At 49.4% G+C, this 21,728-nt stretch overlaps 1 protein-coding gene across 1 annotated transcript in view; it reads right to left on the bottom strand.

Annotated features, from left to right (window-relative positions):
- LOC119180815 (uncharacterized) overlaps positions 1–21,728 on the bottom strand; it is a 318,155-nt gene that overhangs the window by 184,003 nt on the left and 112,424 nt on the right. The window contains exon 3 of the mRNA XM_037431955.2: positions 19,477–19,569. Coding sequence (XP_037287852.2) covers positions 19,477–19,569 — 93 coding nt within the window. The remainder of the gene's footprint in view (positions 1–19,476; positions 19,570–21,728) is intronic.

The following is a 21,728-nucleotide window of genomic DNA, read 5'->3' as shown; positions in this document are numbered from 1 at the left end:
CGGCCTCTCCACCTACTACACAAGGTTCGTCAAAAGCATCGCCTTTATCGCCGTTCCTCTGACCAACCTTACCAGAACCGCCCCACTGTGGTGGTCTAGTGACCAAGGTACTCGGTTGCTGATTCGAAGGTCGCGGGATCAAATCGCGGCGGCAGCGGCTGCATTTTCGATGGAGGAGAAAATGCTGTAGGCCTCCGTGCTCAGATTTGATGGCACGTTAAAGTACACCAGGTAATCTAAATTTTCGGAGCCCTCTACTACGGTGTCTTCCATAATCATATGGTGGTTTTGGGACGCAAAACCCCTTATTTCAATCATCCTTCCCAGAACTGACGTGATGTTGAAGTGAGAAACGCCGCTGAAGAAGCGCCGCCCAGTCATCATTAACAGAGAGTTAATTAACAGTTAGTAAGTCATCATTAACAGTGAGCGCTTCAAGAACTAAAAGCACACCTACAGACGACTCACTTAGATCATGCATCACCAACAGGCCCAATCGTCCACTTTGATTATCCTCTGTTACACGCGCATTTCCACGATTTCACGGGGCTAGAAAAAAAATTAGAAGCATATCCAAGGAGTGAATGATGGAGAGGGGGGGCGGAGCATTCTTCCGTCCATTTGTTCTTGCTTCCGTCCGTCCATACGTCCACCTGTGTGACCGTCCATGCGTCTATCCATCCGTCCGTGCTTGCGTCTGTTCGTGCGTCCGTCCTTGCGTTCGTCCATGCATCCGCCCCTGCGTCTGTTCATGCGCCCATCCATGCATCTGTCTGTGTGTCCGTTCATCCATATATTCAACACTCCAAGTACCACCATCTCGCATTTTTTCATCATATATTGGATGGATGGATCGATGGATGGATAGATGGATATGGATGTACTCTTTAGATCGGCTGGTGGCTAGCGCCACCAAGTCGTAATACTTAATGAACCCAAAAAAAGATTTATTCTCCATTATCCCCATATATTCCCCATATAGAAGCACCGCCCTCTAGCGGACATTCCAAGGACTAAACGAGAGGTGGCACATGCACACTTTCTCACGGCTTGCACTTCGAGTCTACTTCCCACATTTAACCACCTCAAGTTCATGGTATATACTAGTTCACTGTATTCATGGCACTGCGGCCCAACGCTCAATAAACCTTTCTAAAACGAAGGAGGTTACGTCCAGCGAGTATAACGTACCAACCTTTTCCTGTCAGATAGGGCTCAATGTACATGCCAATGGCTGCTAATGGGAAACGAGATTGATTGATATGTGGGGTTTAACGTCCCAAAACCACCATAAGATTATGAGAGACGCCGTAGTGGAGGGCTCCGGAAATTTCGACCACCTGGGGTTTTTTAAGTGCACCCAAATCTGAGCTCACGGGCCTACAACGTTTCCGCCTCGATCGGAAATGCAGCCGCCACAGCCGGGATTCGATCCCGCGACCTGCGGGTCAGCAGCCGAGTACCTTAGCCACTAGACCACCACGGCGGGGCAATGGGAAACGAGAGACAGGAGAATTCGGCTTTTACTTTCTTACGGCTTGTGCTTCGTATCTACTTCCCTCCTTCAACCACCTCTTGTTCATTCGTGGTGTATACTAGTTCATTGTATTCATGGCACTGCGGCTTAACGCTCGCTAAACCTTTCTAAAACTAAGGAGGTTACACACAGCGAGTATAACGTAGCAACCCTTTTTTGTCAGATAGTACTTAATGTACATGCGAATGGCTGCTAATGGAGATCGCCGCGTGCGCGTTAACTAAAAGCCGAATGCTACTGTCTCTCATTCCCCATTAGCAGCCATTGGCATGTAGATTGAGCACTATTTTTTATTGTTCGACAACGCACAGAAGAAATCTCTCACCGGCACCACCTTGGAGGTCAAAATGTTATACTTGTTACATCCTACAACGACTACGAGGGACAAACGGGTGCCGCTATAAGGAGCTTCACCCCTAAAACACACCGATGCAAGCAATGAAGGACTCGACGCTGTTCTTGGGCAGAAACATTGATGGAGCGGAAAGAGTTATTAGGTACTCTACCGGGCCACTGTCCAAGGTAGAAGCCAATTATTCCACAACAAAAAACGATTGCCTCGCCATCATGTATGCTAGGTCGAAGTTTTGCCTCTGCCTCTACGACAGGCGTTTCAAAGTTGTGAGCGGCCACCACGCCTTGTGTTGGTTAGCCACCTTGAAGGACTCTTCTGGTCTCCATGAGCGATGGAGCTTGCGACTTCAAGAAAACGAAATTACCGTCATATACAAGCCCGGCAGTAAACACACTGATGCCGGCTGCCTGTCTTGAGCCCCCGTCGACCCACCACCACCTGACGACCTGAATGACGCCTTCTTCTTGAGAACGATAACTGCCGATGGCCCGCTGTCGTGCCACACTCGTCACCATGGCTACTAGTGGCGCTGACTGACACTCCCAAGCTTAAATTGACATAGATACCCAATAAAGTGGCTGGGGAAATAGCTGTCGTGGTAGCTCAGCGGTAGAGCATCGAATGGTTTATTCGAAGGTCGCAGGTTCAGATCCTACCCACGGCAAGTTATATTTTCACCCACTTTTCGTTCTTCTCATATACATTATAATTGGTCTGATAACTTCCCCTATAGCTTCTTTGGCATTATTGTCTGTTAGATCTCATTAGTATTGTGTAAACACGAAAAACGAGCCCTTAATTATACACTTGTTTCTCTTATTCATTAACGAGGGTCTCGTACTGGCAGAGTTGGTGCCTTTAGGTTGTATGCGAGGGAATATTGGTCAGCTGCCAGTTAGTAATAGGTTCACGTGCTACGTGATGACATACAGGATCATAAAAAGTGTGCCACACTCGAAGCCATGGCTACTAGTGGCGCTGACTGACACTCCCACGTTTAAAGTGACACAGATACCATTAAAGTGGCTGGGGGAATAGCTGTGGTGGTAGCTCAGTGGTAGAGCATCGAACGCGTTATTCGAAGGTCTCAGGTTCGGATCCTGCCAACGGCAAGTTATCTTTTCACTCACATTTTTTTCTTCTCATTTACATTAAAATTTGCCTAATAACTTCCCCTATACCTTCATTGGCATTTATATCTGTTAGATCACACACACACACACACACACACACACACACACACACACACACATATATATATATATATATATATATATATATATATATATATATATATATATATATATATATATATATATATATATATATATATATATATATATATATATACATATATATATATATATATATATATATATATATATATATATATATATAAATATATATATATATATATATATATATATATATATATATATATATATATATATATATATATATATATATATATATATATATGGATATGGATATCGCCGCGCGTTTGTGCCCGTGGCGGCGACAACGAAGCAGCGGGAGTGTCCTTGACCGAGTGCAAAAAGACGAAGAAGTCGTTGCGGTCTTCTGCAATCGATAAAGCGTAGATGCTTGAGGCGATTTGTGTGCTCCTCGATCCCGCGTCGTCACACTTCTGGAGGTGCCGGAGTAATCTTCATGCTTGGCACCCCTTCGCGGACCCGACATTCAAGCCCAGAATTGCTACCACCCGTCGACACACCAGTCCACCGTTTCAGTCACCATCTGCGAGGCCTGGCTCCCGAGCTCAATCCCTTGCCAGAAACTACCAGCAATCGCTTGTCGCCTTCAGCGACCATGGCTACTGCAGCTCCATCGCACATGCCACTTCAGAATCCCATGATTCCTTACTCTTTTCATGGTTAAACCTATGAAGACGCACCAGACTGGCTAGACCTGTTTGAACGCTGCGCGAAGTACAACCAGTGGGCCACCCCAGAAGACAAGCTCGCGAATGTGTACTTCTACCGGAAAGATAACGCCCAGACGTTTTACATCAACAGGGAAAAAAGCAAGGCTACGTGGGACGACTTCCGCAACCAGCCGATTGACACCTTCACTTGTCTCGACAGGAAGGAGAATGCGCAACGTCTCTTGGAAGCTCGAATCCAAAAACCAAATGAGAGCGTTACTATGTTCGCCGAGGACATGACCCGTCTTTTCGGCAGGGCAGACCCCGAGATGCCGGAAGACAGGAAGCTGTGGTATCTAATGCGAGGCGTGAAGGAGCAACTGTTTGCTGGGCTTGTGAGAAATCCACCAACCACAGTAGCGGAGTTCACGAAAGAAGCCACAACTATTAGAACGGGCCCTACAGCAACGGTACCGCCAGCAGAATCCGGTCAATTTTCGATCGAGTAGTCTCGTTACGACTGCGGCGAGCCTTCGCGACAACGACGGGTCTTTGTGGGTAGTCATTCGGGAGATTTTCAGGGAGGAGCTTCGGCAGCTTGGTTTAATTCCAGCAACCGAACTGATGCTACCATTGTCTTTTGTCACTGATGTTGTCCGGGATCAGGTCCGTCAGGCTCTCTCTTCATCCGGCTATTATGATGTGCGACATTTTATTTATGCTGATGCAGTCCGACGCCCTGTCGTCGCGCCTTCGGCACAGTGGACTCCAGTGACTGGAGCGCCACCAACCCTGCAAACACAGCCGCTCTCAGCGCCGACGACTTTCACAACCACACCGATCTCACCGACAAGACAAATGCCGTTTAGCCAAAATGTGAAACCCACAATGTGGTTCAATAGTGGGTCCCCGCTTACCTACCAGCATGGGAAAACCGATTTGTGGCATACCACTGACCGTCGACCGGTATGCTTTCATTGTGGCGAAGCTGGGCACGTTTACAGAGTTTGCCGTTATCGCGGCGCTCAGTACTCGATGTTTCCTCACTACCATGATTACCCTACGTACGAAGGCCGATGCACGTAACCGAAAACTCCCATGAACACACCACCGCAGAATCCAATGAGGCCCGGGTCAAGTTCTCCATCTCCTGCGTGGGGAATGTGACCTAATCGTCGCAGTTTCGCCGACGTCACCAGAGGCAGGTCCCCTAGCCCGCGACGGGAAAACTAAACGCAGCAACATCGGAGGGTGGGGTTGCCAATAATCGAACTTCTGAACAGCCTATTTGCAGACATATGACAGCTCGAAGCTACCGATGTCAAAGACGATGACAGCAACGACTGATCCGACGAATTGAACAACTGCCGACGTTACCGACGTTATCAGCTCTGACCTCATCGTTCATATTAACGGCCACCAAGTGACGGGTTTTGTGGACACTGGCTACCACTTTTCTATAATAAGCCTGCAGCTAGCCTGCAGCTAGCCGACAGACTAAGGAAGGTGAAGATGCCATGGCACGGACCCAATATAAGAACTGCAGGTGGTCCGTTGATGACACCGGTTGGAAAGCACACGGCCCGACTCTTCATCGCTCGTTTCACCTTTGTGGCCACCCTCGTCCTTCTTCACGAGTGCTATAAACAGCTCATGTTGGGAATGGATTTCTCGCGCGAATATGGGGCTGTGATTGACAATCGTGACAGAAGCGTAACATTCGCTATAAACTCGGAGACTGCTACAGGTGAGGAACACCAGCCACCTCGCTTCGTATTGCCGATGACGACGTCGTACTCCCGCCACGAAGCTGTTCCCTCGGATCCGTCCACTGTGACATCTTACAAAATGGTACTGGCATCGCTGAACACATCAAGGAGCTCAGAACGCATCATAGCGGCATCTCTGTTGCCAGGGCTGTCATCACTCTTATTGACGGATGTGCTGAACTGTTTTCAGTAGCTAACGCCGACACATAGTTAAAGGCACGGCTATTGCTTATTTCGGCGAACTCTCTTAAAGAGAAGATTGTCATTAAGTGGAGGAAGCAGCACCGTCTACTGTCACTACACCGACCCCTGTCGACGTTGTTCGAACGTTATCTCCCATTGAGCGAGACCGCCTTCTCACGCTGATCAACGAGTTCCACGGTTGCTTCTCATCCACATCAAGAGTCGGTAAAACGACACTCACCAAACACCGCATCATCACGAATTCTGACGCCAGACCCATCCGGCGAAATCCTTATCGAGTCGCCCTAAAGAGCGTGAGGCAATTCAAAAACAGGTGAAAGCGATGCTAGAAGATGGTGTTATTTGGTCATCTAACAGTCCTTGGACATCACCTGTAGTACTCGTCAAAAATAAGGACGGCAACTTGAGTTTCTGCGCCGACTACCGGAAGCTCAATCAGATCACAAAGAAGGACGTCCACCCTCTGCCGCGTATTGATGATTTATTGAATAGACTATGAAACGCACGTTACTTTTCGTCCCTGGACTTGAAAAGTGGCTACTGGCAAATTGAAGTGGATGAGCGAGATCGTGAGAAGACCGCATTTGTTACGCCCGATTAACTTTATGAATTTCAGGTACTTCCTTTCGGTTTGTGTTTGGCGCCACCAACAATCCAGCGTCTCATGGACATGGTTCTGCCGGGACTTAAGTGGCAAACCTGCTTAGTGTACCTCGACGACGTGATTGTCTGTTCGGTGACTTTCGAGGAACACTTACAAAGACTCGAAGCAGTTTTTGAAGCAATACGCTTGACCGGTCTTACTCTAAAACTTGAAAAGTGCCACTTCAGCTTCCATGAACTTCAAATCCTCGGTCACGTCGTGAGCAGCCAAGAGATCCGACCCAACCCGGATAAGATTGCCGCCGTGGCGAACTTCCCGACGCCATCAGACAAAACATTAGCGCGACATTTTCAGGAGTCTGTGCCTATTACCGGTGGTTTATTGCTAATTTTTCGCTCATCGCACGGCCATTGACACAGCTTACTCGGGAAGATACCCCCTTCAAATGGGGCGAAGACCAACAGCAGGCGTTTCACGAGCTTCGTCAGCGCATGCAAACACTCCCTGTGCTGGCCCACTTCGTTGAAGACGCGCTAACAATACTTCATACAGACGCTAGTAATGTGGGTGTTGGAGCAGTGCTCGAACAATCGAAGGACAACAACGAAAAGGTGATCGCCTGCGCCAGCAGGACGCTGTCCCGAGCGGAAGCTAACTACACTACGATGGAGAAAGAATATCTTGCAATGGTATAGGCAGTCCTGAAGTTTCATCCTTATTTTTACGGCCACCCATTCACCGTTATCAGCGATCACCACTCTCTTCGTTGGTTAGTTAACTTGAAAGATCCGTCTGGCCGTCTTGCACGATGGAGTCTTCGGCTCCAAGAATTTGACTCCACTGTTGCCTACAAGTCGGGAAAACGACACATCGATGCCGACTGTCTTTCTCGTATTCTTGTTGAGACGGCATCCCCGGACAACGACGATGACGACACAGTCTTTCTGGGAATTGTGGACAATACCGCCTTTTCTCAACAGCGGCGTGACGATGCTGAACTGCTACCACTCATAAATTACCTTCAAGGGCGAACGAATAGCGTGCCGAAGTTATTTGCGAGAGGGCTGCCATCGTACTGCTTGCGAAATAACGTTCTTTATAAGGGGAACTTTTTACCCGCCGGCAGCAGCTACTTGCTCGTCGTTCCTTCTTCACTTCACCGTGATGTACTGCAAACCTGCCACGACGAACCTACCGCTGGTCACTTGGGTTACGCAAGAACATCGGCGAGGATTAGGCAGAACTATTACTGGCCAAGACTTGCCGAAGTTGTCAAAACATACGTGCAGGCATGTCTAGATTGCCAGCGTCGCAAGCCACCGTCCATCCAACCAGCAGGCCTGATGCAGCCTGTCCGAGTGCTAGAAACACCGTTCGCACAAATTGGCATGGATTTTCAGGGACCCTTCCCAAAGTCTGCCACTGGAAACAGGTGGATAATTGTCGCCACAGATTACCTGACTCGATACGCGGAGACAGGCGCTCTACCATTGGCAACGGCAGCTGAAGCGGTGCAATTTTTCATCGAAGCCATCGTCTTAAGACACGGTGCTCCCGCAATAGTCATCACCGACAGAGGTACTGCATTCATGGCCGAGCCTTTGGACACCATTTTCCGTCTATGAGGTACAGCTCACAGGAACAAAATGGCGTATCATCCCGAGAACAACGGGCTCACCGAACGCCTTGACAAGACCGTGGCTCAAATGATAAGCCTGTACGTAGATGTAGAGCACAAGAACTGGGACGTCATTTTGCCGTACGTCACGCTCGCGTAAAACACGCCTCGTTAGGGGACCACTCGGAAGACATCCTTCAGTCTCTTTTACAAACGCGAGGTTACGACAAAGTTAGACACAATGCTCCCTCATGAAAATGATGGCAATGAGACGGACACCAAAGAGTTTACCCAGCTAGCAGAAGAAGCCAGACAACTAGCCAGGCTGCGAATCACCAAACGACAAGATGACGATGCCAAACATGACAACCTCCAGCACAGACCCGTCATATACAACGTGGACGACAAAGTATGGGTCTGGGCACCTATTCGCCAGCGTGGACTCTCCTAAAAGCTGTTGCGAAGATACTTCAGAGCCTACAAGGCTCAGCGACGCATCAGTGACGTCAACTACGAGGATGTTCCGGACGGCGTGCAGTGTTCGAAGCGCCGCAGACATTCACCAGAAATCATCCACACGCTTCGGATGAAACCTTACTTTCAGTTACTAACTGTGCAGGTTTCGTTTCGCCTTGCTTATCGAGAGTTTAACGTCGAGGCGATGATTTTTTAAGGGGGAATAATGCCGCGCGTATGTGCCAGTGATGGCGACAACGAAGCAGCGCGAGTGTCCTTGATCGAGTGCAAAAAGACGAAGAAGTCGTTGCAGTCTTTCTTGATTAGCACTATACCGCATTGCCAGGACGTGAAGGTGTTTGTATATGCTGAAGACATTGCATTTTTCACGGCACCTAGTGACATATACTTTTTATATCAAAAGCTACTGAGATATGTCATTATGCTGGAGAGATGGCTAGATGCAGTCTGCATGACCCTAAATCTAAATAAGAGTGCAGTATTGATGTTCCCGTTATCTGATCCCATCTCAATTTCAATATGTTATAAACAAGAGCCCATTCCGCAGGTGGAATCTCTTAAATATTTGGGAGTGATTTGTAATGCCAACCTAAACTGGACTTCCCACATAGAAAGCATGGCATCTAAAGCGTAGACTGAGCAGCCGCCGATATGGTCTACGCAGAAGCACAATGGTGATGATCTATAAATTGTATATGCGACCAATCCTAGAATTCGGGTGCGTATTGTTTTCAGGTGGCCCTGCTTATAAAATAAAGCCTCTGGCTATGCTGGAACGAGAAGCCTTGAGATTGTGTCTAGGACTTCCGAGGTTTGTAACAAACAATGTTTTGTATCAGGAAGCACGATTACCTACATTGGCTTGCCGTTTTCGTATCCTAACGGTTCAGACGTTTCTGAATATGATTTTATAAATGACGCAGACAGCTTTTTTCTTGCCCTTTGGCCACGCTTTCGAACACCTCAAATTGTTTGTCCAGAAACAACTAGATAGGTTAAATGTAAAAATTCGAGATGTGATTGCGGCGCAGGTTACAAATCAAATTCTTAAGATAGAACTCGATAGGATTTTTCCCTCTAAGCCCAAAATACAATCCTATAGGGTCTTAAATAGCCGACTGCAGGATTATCTTGCACACGCAGAAACGAATAATATTATAGCCACACATGCTTCAGTATTGGATGAAAAGACAGGTGTAGGTATATACTCCCATACGCTTCACTGGTCTTTTTCATTAGAATTACCAGATTTCACTGCAGTTTTTGAAGCTGAGCTTTTGGCAATAGTTCTAGCGCTGCGAAAGTTACTTTTGAATGCCGCTAACGCGATCATAATCACGAATTCCCTGTCAGTATGTACGTCGATTACGGCGTCAATAAAATCGATGGCCTTAAAGACGCTCCTTATGCCAGTTCCTCCTCAGCTGCAGCTACTGAAATTAGTATGGGTACCCGGTCATTGCGGCTTAGAAGTAAATGAAATCGCCGACTCTCTAGCACGAGCAGCATTGGAAGGGCCAGTACTATCAGTTCTTCCCGAAGTGGCCACTATAACTGCGACAAGCTACAGAAAGCTTGCGCTCAGTGCAGACGCTATGGAAGCAATATTGTGTGGTGATCCCACTACTATCTGCAGCGGACGATCACCGCGGGTTCACGCTTAGCGAGCCACAGGGCCACTACTCCGTTCACTCGCGTGTAGCGCACCGCTCCACGCGCGCTCAACTAATAAGGCGTTTAGCGCGGCGCGGCAAATAGACAGTGTTCTAATGCAAAAGTACACAACACTTTATTGCCTCTGGCGGCACCCCGAACAACAGTACAACGTCCGCTCCCGGGACGCGGGTAGCAAAAGCACCCGCACGCGGACGTTTACAATAAGGGGAAAACCGCGAGCACGTCGCAGCTGGCAATGGCAAGCTTTGACACGCCGGTCGGGAAAAGGTCCCTCGCGGCTATGCTGCGCACTCTCACGATAGCCAATGGGCCTGGTCGCGAGTGTTAGCGCAACCCTCGTACGCGTAGGCCTACGGCAAGTTCGGCTCGTAGTCGTACGACCACTTCAAGCACTAGGCCCCGCTCTGGGCTTAGCGTACGCTACCGAAGCCAGCAATCAAGTAAACACGCCTGCCGGGGTGCCCAAGGCCACCTCGGGCAAGCTATAGTCCGCGATTCCCAAAGGGGACGCGGACGAAGGAAACCACGTGCTTACCCGGCGCCGACCACGGAGAAGAGACCGCTCCCTCGGCGCGCGCGTGCCGCGTGCCGTGCCCGCACGTGGCGCCATCTATCGCCACGTGTTGTTAAAAGAGCAGGAAAAGCAAAAGGGTGTGGCCATGTGGCGAAATTCCCGCGAAATGGTCGCGGGCGCGCCTCAGATCCCTACATCCTCCTCTCCTTAATTCACCCTATATACCGGTCTGCAAAGGCAGCCGGTCGTCGCCCATGCATGCAAAGGCGTCATGCAATGGGCAGCAGCTAGCCTCAGCCTCGTTCTGCAACTGCTGCTGAAGAAAAAAAATAAAACAACACAAGAATACACTTCAGAAATACAATGGCTTCACGGAAGAGGGGTAACGGGAGTTCATGATGCTCACGCAAGAGCGCGTTCACGGCTCGGAGGGGAAGCGTCACGTAATGTTAGACTTGGGTGACTGCGTGGATGTGAGAGTGCAAGGCGAAAGTTCTCGTTGAGGCCCTCTTGCGAGGAAAAGGCTCACCTTCATCTCGTCGATCTTGACGACAGGCCTGCGAGTCCGACGAACGCCGCCTCGGTGGAGGTTCGGATGGACCTCGCTGCGACAGCCGGCCCTTCTGCTGGAATATTGGTCACCAAATCCACTGGCTGCGAGGCGTCCTGCAGCGTTGGTCGAGTCGTGCACAGCGTCTGCGACAGCTGGCCTCGTGCAGCAGCCGTGATAGAAAGGCCAGCAGAGCTTATCGGCGACGGTCGGGAGCAGGGCGCAACCGGGCTGCCTAACGACCGCAGGTCTCCGAACACCTCCAGAGTGCAAGGTGGTGTATGGGTTGGTGACTTCTTAAGTTGTTGCCACACGCACGCACACACGCACACACACCTCCGATGGTCAGGTCTCTCCAAACGCGCACCGCAAAGGAAGCGCAGAGTGTCCTTTGTCCCTCTCCCCACGCTAAAGCACCAATTCACAATCCCCTCCTCCAGTGAGAAGACAAAAAAGAAAACACGAAAAAAACATCAAGTAAACAACAACAGTCAAATGACAATCAGCAGCAGTAACTGAGCGGAACCGACTTCTTTGCACGCACTGGCTGTAAAGAAGTTAGCTAACTGAGACTAGACAGTATAAATGAGGGCCTTAGGTTGCGGAAATTAGCCCGCCGTCCGGCGCGAAATCAGTCAGGTGACCGCTTCCTCAGATTATACCGGTGCGTGGTCCGAATGCGGTCCGCCGCGCCTGGTGTGCGCCGTTGCTTGCGCGAAGAGCCACTGGGCACTGGCGCAGTCTCGTCAGACCTCGACGCAAAGGCTTTCACGTCTGCGATATGGGCACGGCTGAGTTTTCCCGAAAGCGGGTCTTTCAGCAAGTACGCGAGTGAAGTCCAAGCTTTCTCTACTCGGTACGGACCAAGCCACTTTGGAGCGAGCGAAGTTGAGAAACCCTTGCTCGCGTCGCTAAGAGCGTGGTTGCGCTTCAGGACGAGGTCACCTACCTTAAATGAAAGGTGGCGACGTTTTCGGTCGTACTGGGCCTTTTGCTCGGCCCTGCCGATGCCAAACACTGCCTCGCTCTACTGAGAGCTCGAGAAAGCCTTTCTCGAAGTGTGGAAGCGTAAGCAGAACAGTCTGCCGGTTCTTCCTCGTCTCCGAGCTGGCATTGCATGACACTGGTCACCGGATTTGCCAACTCCCTTCCGAAATTAAGGAAGGCGGGAGAGAAACCAGTAGAGCGACTCTCGGAGGTTCGGATTGCAAAAACGAGTTCGCTCAAATCGTCTGCCCAGTCCTTTTGACTTTCGGCAAAAGCCGCCAACATCGGTTTGAGCGTACAATTGGTTCGCTCCGTCAAATTGGACTGGGGATGGTAGGGCGAAGTGGTGCAGTGATCTATTCCTAGGGAACGGCACGTATCACCAAACATCCGAGCGGTGAAATACGACGCATTGTCCATGATCAATCTTTTCGGAAAGCCGAAACGACAAAACACTTCCTGTAGCCTCTCTAGCACCGCTCGCGCTGTCACTTTCCGCAGCGGAAACAGCTCCACCCATTTGTAAAAATGATCAACAACTACCATCAGATGTATGAACCCCTGCTTACTCCTGGGGAACGGCCCCATTAGATCGCAGATGGCTACTTGCCACGGACGCTCACTGACGATCGGTTTCATCAAGCCGGGCGGCTTGCCACCCCTTGATTTCACCGTTTGACAGACGTGGAAGGAACGGCAATAGCGGAAAATGTCACGCTTCTTGCCAAGCCAAGTCACAACCTTGCTCAGTTTCGCAAAAACTTTAGAGCCACTCAGGTGACGGCAATGGGCTCGTCGTGAGAGGCTCGCAACAGTGCGGCTCTCAGACTTTTGGGCATAACCACCTTAACGGGTCGATGGACTCGTCGTCAGTGGCCATATAGTTCAGCAGGAGCCCGTCATGGTCCAGCAAAATGAATCCGCCGGGGACTCAGCGACACACGCTGTTTCAGCCCCCTAATCGCGCCCGCCGCAGAACAAGTAGCGTAACAGCGCTCCGCGCCTCTCAAGACGGTTTAACGGCGCCCGCCGCAAAGCAAGCAGCGTATACGGCGCTCCGTCCTTCCGAGACTCGAAACGGATCACTCTGCTGAGCCTTCAGTAGCTCTTCGCCGCCGAAAGCAACTCCCATTCTCCCAAATGGGGGAGTCAGGTATCGCGCCCACTCAGGACCGCAGCAACCGCCGCGTGCACGACGTCACGGGTTCGCTCTCGGCACGGTGGCCTTCGGAAAGTTCCCCCCGCTCGGCCGCTACGCAGTGCGCCGCTTACCTGGATAGCAGCCAAGGTCGTCCTCAAGGGGACTCCCCCTTTCCGCCGCTGTTTCGCCGCCGACGCTTGCCTGTGCTAAGACACCGCGAGCGGCCGTCGCACCGAAATCCAGGTTCTCGGCAGACAACAGGGGGCATGAGATAGCGCGTCAGCTACCACGTACGCGTGTATTCACTAAAAAAGGGGTGACGACACAGGCGAGCGCCGAAGGGCGCCCGTCGATAGAGGCGGTGGCCTCTTTGTGCAACGCGGCATGCCACGAAGCAGACATGTTGCGACGAGCCCGAATCGCACAGGCGAACTGACTCGCTAAGACTAACCAAAGGCTTAATGACCCTTTGATACCGCGTTGGGCGCCAGTGTGGTGGCGCCGCTACTAACTTGGCTGCCAGGTTGCGTAGCAGCCAGCGGGCAAAATTCGGCAACGGCTGAGGCCGCGGTGCCGATTTGCGCTCCGGAAGCTCCACTGAGAGCCGTTTCGGAGCGCTGTGACATGGAACTGCCATGCATTCAAAAGGGAGCAGTAGTAGTCCGATTTGCGCTTGTGCACTGTTCGAGTTGGGCTATGGCCCCGGACCCAAAACACTCTACCTCGCCAGTGGGAGCTGATACGTAGCGCATCGTGTCATCCCGACGGGGCTTGTGACAAGTGAGGGTGCGCGATTGTGATGCTCAAGGGGGGTACTGGCCCTATTCTCGAGCAATGCGGTATCTGCTAAAGGTGTCAGCGGACAGAACTCACGCGGAGCAGACATAACGCGGGTAAACGCGGCGAGTCTGATTCGCAAAGGCCGGCTGACTCGGCTAAGACTAATCAAAGGCTTAATGAGCCTTTGATACCGCGTTGGGCGCCAGTGTGGCGGAATCCCACCACTACTAACTGCAGCGGACGATCACCGCGGGTTCACGCTTAGCGAGCCAAAGGGCCGCTGCTCCGTTTACTCGCGTGTAGCGCACCGCTCCGCGCGCGCTCAACTAATAAGGCGTTTAGCGCGGCGCGGCAAATAGACAGTGTTCTAATGCAAAAGTACACAACACTTTATTGCCTCTGGCGGCACCCCGAACAACAGTACAACGTCCGCTCCCGGGACGCGGGTAGCAAAGGCACCCGCACGCGGACGTTCACAATAAGGGGAAAACCGCGAGCACGTCGCAGCTGGCAATAGCGAGCTTTGACACGCCGGTAGGGAAAAGTTTCCTCGCCGCTATGCTGCGTACTCTCACGATGGCCAATGGGCCTGGTCGCGAGTGTTGGGGCAAACCTCGTACGCGTAGGCCTACGGCAAGTGCGGCTCGTTGTGGTACGACCACTTCAAGCACTAGGCACCGCTCTGGGCTTAGCGTGCGCTACCGAAGCCAGCACTCAAGTAAACACGCCTGCCGGGGTGCCCAAGGCCACCCTGGGCAGGCTACAGTCCACGAGTCCCAAAGGGGACGTGGACAAAGGAAAACACGTGCCTACCCGGCGCCGACGACGGAGAAGAGACCGCTCCCTCGGCGCGCGCATGCCGCGTGCCGTGCCCGCACGTGGCGCCATCTATCGCCACGCGGTGTTAACAGAGCAGAAAAAGCAAAAGGGTGTGGCCATGTGGCGAAATGCCCGCGAAATGGTCGCGGGCGCGCCTCAGATCCCCACAATTGTTCTCACCAGAATTTACTCACTTAAGATTTCCATGGGAAATTCATTGGTGTCCTACAAGACAGTTGGAAACCATAATAACCAGATTTTGATGTCATGTCCCCCTGTTAAATTTCTGTTCACATAGGGCTGGTCTGGCGATATCACCACTATGCAACTTTTGTTAGGAATGGGAAACAATAGAGCACTATTTTTTATTATGTCGCCGATACAAATTGCTCAGGAAAACATTCTTAGTCCTCCTATTTGCTAGCCTGGGGCTGAATTTCACTATAGAAAACATACTTTCCTTCGGTGCTTACGATCTGGGCTTCAGCCACGAGAACGTTTTCTATGCAGTTTGCTAGTACCTTAAAGAAAGTAAAAAATTAAGCTTTTAATTGCGTGATTATTATTCGTGCATAAAAAAATTCCAACGAACACAAGAGTATTGTTTAACCATGCTGATTCTTATTCAAGGTAATGAATAATTGTCTTATCTGAACGATTGACAAACAACTATTGCACTTCTTTCATTCTGCCTAGGATGACTTTCTTTTTTTCTTTCTTTTTTCTGGTGGGTGTTTTTGATATTGAAAAAAGATCTTACTTAATTAAGTCATCGATTCTTGGCCGATCCCCCTGAGTGGGTACGAGCCATGGCTGTGGAATCATCATCATCATCATCATCATCATCATCATCATCATCATCATAATTTTTCCTGCGATCGATAAATCGTATTTGTTTGAGGGGCTTTGCGTGTTCGTCGATCCAACGTCGTCACAATAAATATGGTGCATGATGCTGAGAACCAGCTGAAAAACCAGTTGAGTGTGTCCATATCATTGCTATCGGAATGAAAGCTACCAGTGGTACCTTTTACTCTGATAGGACCTTTTATTTTAGATTTAAGTCAGTGGTACCTAAAAGGTACCTCCGACCTAAAACTACCTCCGACGTCACTCGTTACGTGAAGACATGTTGGGACTATCAGCGATGCAACACACCGCCGACAACGCCAGCTGGACTTCGCCAGCCTATTGAACCACCTCATCGACCGTTCCAGCAGATTCGCATGAACTTAATGAGGCCGTTCCAGACGTCGGCTCTCGAAAACAAGTGGATTGTCGTAGCTACCAGATATCTTACCAGTTACGCCGAGACAAAAGCCCTGCCCAAAGGAAGTTCATACGAGGTAGCTAAGGTTTTCGGCGAAAACAACGTTGTACGTCACGGCGCCCCGGAGGTCCTCATAAGCGACAGAAATGTGGCATTTACTGATGACCTAACTCGGGCGATCTTGGCATACAGCGAGACAAGGCATCGCCAGACGTCAGTGTACCACTCACCGACCTACGGCCTCACCAAGCAGCTAAACAAGACCATCGCCGACATTCTGCCTATGTACGTCGACATCTAACACAAGACAGAGGACGCCATCCTGCCATATGTGACCTTCGCATACAACACGTCGTTGCAGGAGACGATGCGGATTTGTCCATACAGGTTTGTCTACGGAAGAAATCCGGAAATGACGCTCGACGCCATGCTCCCAAGCGTTGCTGATGAAGAAAGACTCAACGTCACAGTGTGCATTCAACGCGCTCAAGAAGCTCGTCAACAAGCCCGCCTGTGCATCAAGAATTAGCAGCCGACTGGCAGCCGCCATTCCCATCTCCGACGAAGCTTCGTGAAATACCAGCCTGGCAACCGCGCTTGGACGCCAATACGCCGACATGGACTGAGTGAAAAACGTCTGCGACGGTGCTTTGGGCCGTACAGGGTAGTTAGACATCTTGGGCCAGTCGTCTACGAGGTTGTCCCCGAGGGCGACACGAACTTTTAACGGTACGATGCGCAACCTGAAGTAGTTCATTTCGTGCACCTGAAGCCGTTTCATGCGCGTAAGCAAACCTAAGGACTATATCCTTTGTCGTTTTTCTCTACGATTGTGATTCCATCACCATCACTATGAAGGGTAAGCTCCGGTAATATGAAAACTCTACAAAGAGTAACGGGCAAAAGAATGCGCTTCCGGCATGATAAGAGAAGCTACAACCTCAAGTGACAAAAGTAAGTATATGTGTTCCCTCAAAAAAGAAAAGGGGGGGGGGGTAGGCGGGAGGCGTGTGCTTAAAAAGCTATTCCGTTGCAACGTGATTGGCTTGCGGCACTTTACAAGGAAACACCGAAAACGCCTTTCTGCACCAGATATTCCTATTTATGACATCTAAACTGCGAAGGAAGCCCTATTGTGAAAAGTTGAAAGGTGGAGACATGATAAAAAATTGTCAGATCCCACGTATAGTGGGAATCGATTATATGCGAAGCACGAATAAGGAATGTCGATATGTCCCTGTAAAATCAGCACAATGTTACGAGGTGCAGGTAAATTATACCGTACATGACTTCCGTGTCATGATTATCATGTTTGGATGTGTCATTTACCATCGTCATCTATTAACCTCACGTGATACCAAATTTAGTATATGTGGAGCTAGCGAAACGACCTCGAGCACACTATGAGCGTATTTAGTCATGTTCTTATATGACACGCGTGCCTGGATTATCATGTTTGCACCTTCACATATTTCGTCATCTATTGACGTCACGTAACACCACATTTGGTATTAGTGGAGCTAGCAAAACGGCCGCGAGCACATCATGAAGGGCGCAATATACTCCGATGTAGCGTTGACGCGCGCGCACGCTGGGCACAGCAACACTACGATACCAAAACGCGAGAAATCTATAGTCTGACGCCAGGCGCGACTAGCATTCATCGGCGGGGCGCAACGGCAACCGGCGCGAAATGTGACATGCTGCATTTCGGCACTTCGCGCCGATGCGTTACCCAGACAACACTGCGTCTCCCTCTTTTCACGACGGAGGGACGCTGGGCGTGGTGAAACGCGGATGCGTCAAAGCAGTGCAGCGCGGCACGCGCCTGCGAGTATATGGCAGGACCGGCTCCTGGCGTGGCAACGCCGGCGTACCACAACAAAATGAATGCCGGCAAACACACGTGCCACATCACGTCAAAATGTCTTGGTGCCTTGACTGGGGCACGTAGTCATGCTCTCACATGACATGCATCTCACCACATGACATGCATCTCTCATGTTTGCACCAGTCACATACCTTCTTCATCCATCGACGTCACGTAATACAAAATTTGGCATATGTGAAGTTAGCAAAACAGCCACGAGCGCATCATGAGCGTAGCATATAGTCATATTGTTACATTGCACACATCTAATGTTTATCTTGTTTGCACTGGTGTCATACCTTCGTCATCGATTCACGTCCCGTAATACCAAATTTGGCATAAGTGAAGCTAGCGAAACGGCCACCAGTGCTTCATGAACGTGGCATGTTGTCATGCTGTTACATGGCACGAATCTCATGATTATCATATTTGCACCAGTCCCACACCTTCGTCATTCATTCGCTTACCATAATACCAAATTTGGTATATGTGACGCTAGCGAAACAACCGCGAGCGCATCATGAGCCTCGTATGTAGTCATGTGTTACATGACACAATTGTCATGATTTTCATGTTAGAATCTGTCGCTTCCATTCGCCATGCAATCATGTCATACCATACTAGTTTGGCAACATGTTAGTGAACGAAACCACCGCAACAGCTGCAGGACCATGAAAGTATATCATGACATTTATGACGTACGTGCCATAATTTTTATGTTATGACTAGCCAATTATGCTCTTAATACAGTCATGTTATGCCATACGAAGTTTGGTGTCGATACCTTTATCTAAACGGCCAGGAAAGCTAGACGTCGTAGGCGGCTAGATAGATAGATAGATAGATAGATAAATAAATAGATAGATAGATAGATAGATAGATAGATAGATAGATAGATAGATGGATAGATAGATAGATAGATAGATAGATAGATAGATAGATAGATACGCTCAATGTCGCCGAAGTTCGCTAAGAAATGCTTCGCGTTTAAAAAAAGGTTGAATAAGTACGCACCTAACATTGGTCTGAACAAGTATTTCTTTTGGATATGTCTTTATAAAAACAGTAGTAACTGTAAGGGCCATTTCTGTTACAGCTACCATGTGATAAAGCAAAAGTGTTACAGTTGTAAGCTACACTAACCTAAAGGTAACTGGCCACATTCACATAATATTGAATAAATACCTGGTTTCCTGTAACACGTTATTTGTAACTAGTAACTGCATAAGACTGGGTGGGTGGCACGCTCATCTTCCGAAGTGAGGTCATAACTACCTAGGTGCTTGTTTGGGCTGTTGGTACTCTATGGAACTACCCCACAGAATTGGGTTTATGGGTGTCACATTCTGTTGTCTGTCGTCCCAGGCCATTGTGCTATATATCAGTTCAAAAGATATCATAACTAGCAGAAGGGCTAACCTGGGCCAGTGGAGCCATTATGTCCAACAGGTGAGAGCTCGGGGCTGCTGACAATCCGGTCGCGGCCACTGGTCTCCCATTCGTGTACAATCTCTGCAACAAGTGGGTAAGAAAGGCGGGCAAAAAAGACACTTTTTGTACCTCCAACATAGGAATTAGAATAACATGTAGGCATAATATGTGCTCACAGATGTACCTAATGTTTCCTTCATATTGATATAAGACAAGCTTGCACAATCTCTGTTGGTGCTTGGCTGCCAAAGCACCACCTCACGTGCATGGACCCACGCGGACATTTGGTGTGGTGCGGCAGCTAGAAAGCGTCGCTGAATGGGTGTAGCACTCGAAGTAAGATTGCCATCCCGTTACATGTTAGAGCTATCGTACAGCACGGCTGGACTTTGCGACCTAATACGTCGCTCCGCGGAGTGATACTTCCTCTAAGCATAACAGACGAGATAATTGGTTGCCACTGTAATTCACTGCTTGCAGTAGTCGAAAAAACAAGGGCCCTAAAGGATATGAAAGTAGCTAACGTGGTTGCTTGGGCGACTTGGTACGACATGATTCATATAAAAAACAGCGCCAAAAACAAAGAACAAGAAAAGGATCATTTGTACTGAGCAATCACGGGTTGCAGTAGCTAATTTTGGAGGCCACCGTCTTGATGCAGTACTTCATTATATCACTCTCACACACTGACAACACCGTTCCTACCAACAGCTCTGCGAGAGCAAATTGTTAGGTAAGAAAAGGCGCATTTGTGAAGCCTCGAGACAATGTGTCCATGGTGAAACTGATAGTGTTCCCGCTAGCCGTTGTTCTAGACAGAAGGATCATCTGTTTTACTCCCGTTACGAAACCTTTGTTAACTGATCCCTATTGCAAAAGCCCACCCTCAGAGTACCAGCGTCCAGCGTCATGCCTGATTTCGGGTGCAGTATGGCGCTGGTACTGGGACGCTGGAGCGGCAGCGTCTTAGTAGAAGCACTGGGAGGCACTAGGTAATCTGCGAGAAATGGCTTCACAGGGTTAAAACGGGAGTGCGCGCTCACCATAAATAAACAAATATAGAGGTAAAAGAAGAAATATTGCGCACAACCACAATAAAAGAATAAAAAAACAAAAAAATAAACTACCCTTTCACAGGAGTCCCCCTTGTCACCTTCGAATTCAATCCAAGTACTCTACCCACTAAGCCACACCAAAACGCTTCGGTTGCGTTGTAAAATGACTATTAATCCTAAGAGCACGCCGTTCGACGTTTACATGTTGTACAGTCATGATTGACGCGATATTCCTTTCCAAATAACAATTGCGTCTTGATTCGACAGCGGCGAATGGCTTCCAGCCACCGAATGACGGGGCCTCACCGTGGTGGTCTGGTGGCTAGGTGGAAATGCTGTAGGCCGGTGTGCCCGGATTCGGGCGCACGTTAAAGAACCCCAGGTGGTCGAAATTTACCGAGCCCTCCACTACGGCGTCTCTCATAATCACGTGGTTGTTTTGGGGCGTAAAACCCCACATATCAATCAAACCGAAGGACGTGTGGATATTGGCAAAAGTGCAAAGTTTTTCCAAGAATGTACAACTTGACTGAAAAATTTCAAATTTGCTGGAGGTGCAGGTATAAATGGTTGGCTGTTGCTGCCGATATTTTTTTTTCTTTGATAGTAGATCCTCGCACTTGCTACTGATCAACATGTACAGATGATTTAAAATGACTTGTTCAGTACACACGTGCGCACACGATTGAAGACTGAGTATTTTTCTCGCACAAGCGACGATATAGAGTATACATCCGGCGTGCCAGTGTATGGATTTGCAGCTATATCGAAACCTGCAACCGAAAAACCACCAAAGAAAATACTAATGCAATCCACTGAAAAAGTGTGCCAGTGTGTTCGCTCACTAAGAAGTACCAAATTATCAAATGAAAATTGCGTCTTCTTACGTACGAGTCAGAGAAGCACCGGCTACTGCTCTCAGAAGGAGGCTTTCAGTGACAGCCTGCGTTGCTGAAAGCACGACACATTGATCGTCGTCGCTCCTTGTGCGGACACCGCACACGCGGAGAAATGATTGATTTAGGCTCAGAGATATCCAAACTGCATTTTAAAGTCACTCTTACACTTTAGAATTGTGCCTACTTAAAGTAAAAAGCCCCGGCAGCAGGTACACCGATGCGGGCGGCACGATAGGCCTCGCAGGGACGGGGCACTGGGTAAGGCTGCTTTCGAAGCAGCTGAGTT

Source organism: Rhipicephalus microplus, unplaced genomic scaffold (assembly GCF_043290135.1).
Source record: "Rhipicephalus microplus isolate Deutch F79 unplaced genomic scaffold, USDA_Rmic scaffold_14, whole genome shotgun sequence".
In the NCBI taxonomy this organism is placed as follows: Eukaryota; Metazoa; Arthropoda; class Arachnida; order Ixodida; family Ixodidae; genus Rhipicephalus; species Rhipicephalus microplus.
This window is presented reverse-complemented; position numbering and strand designations above follow the sequence as displayed.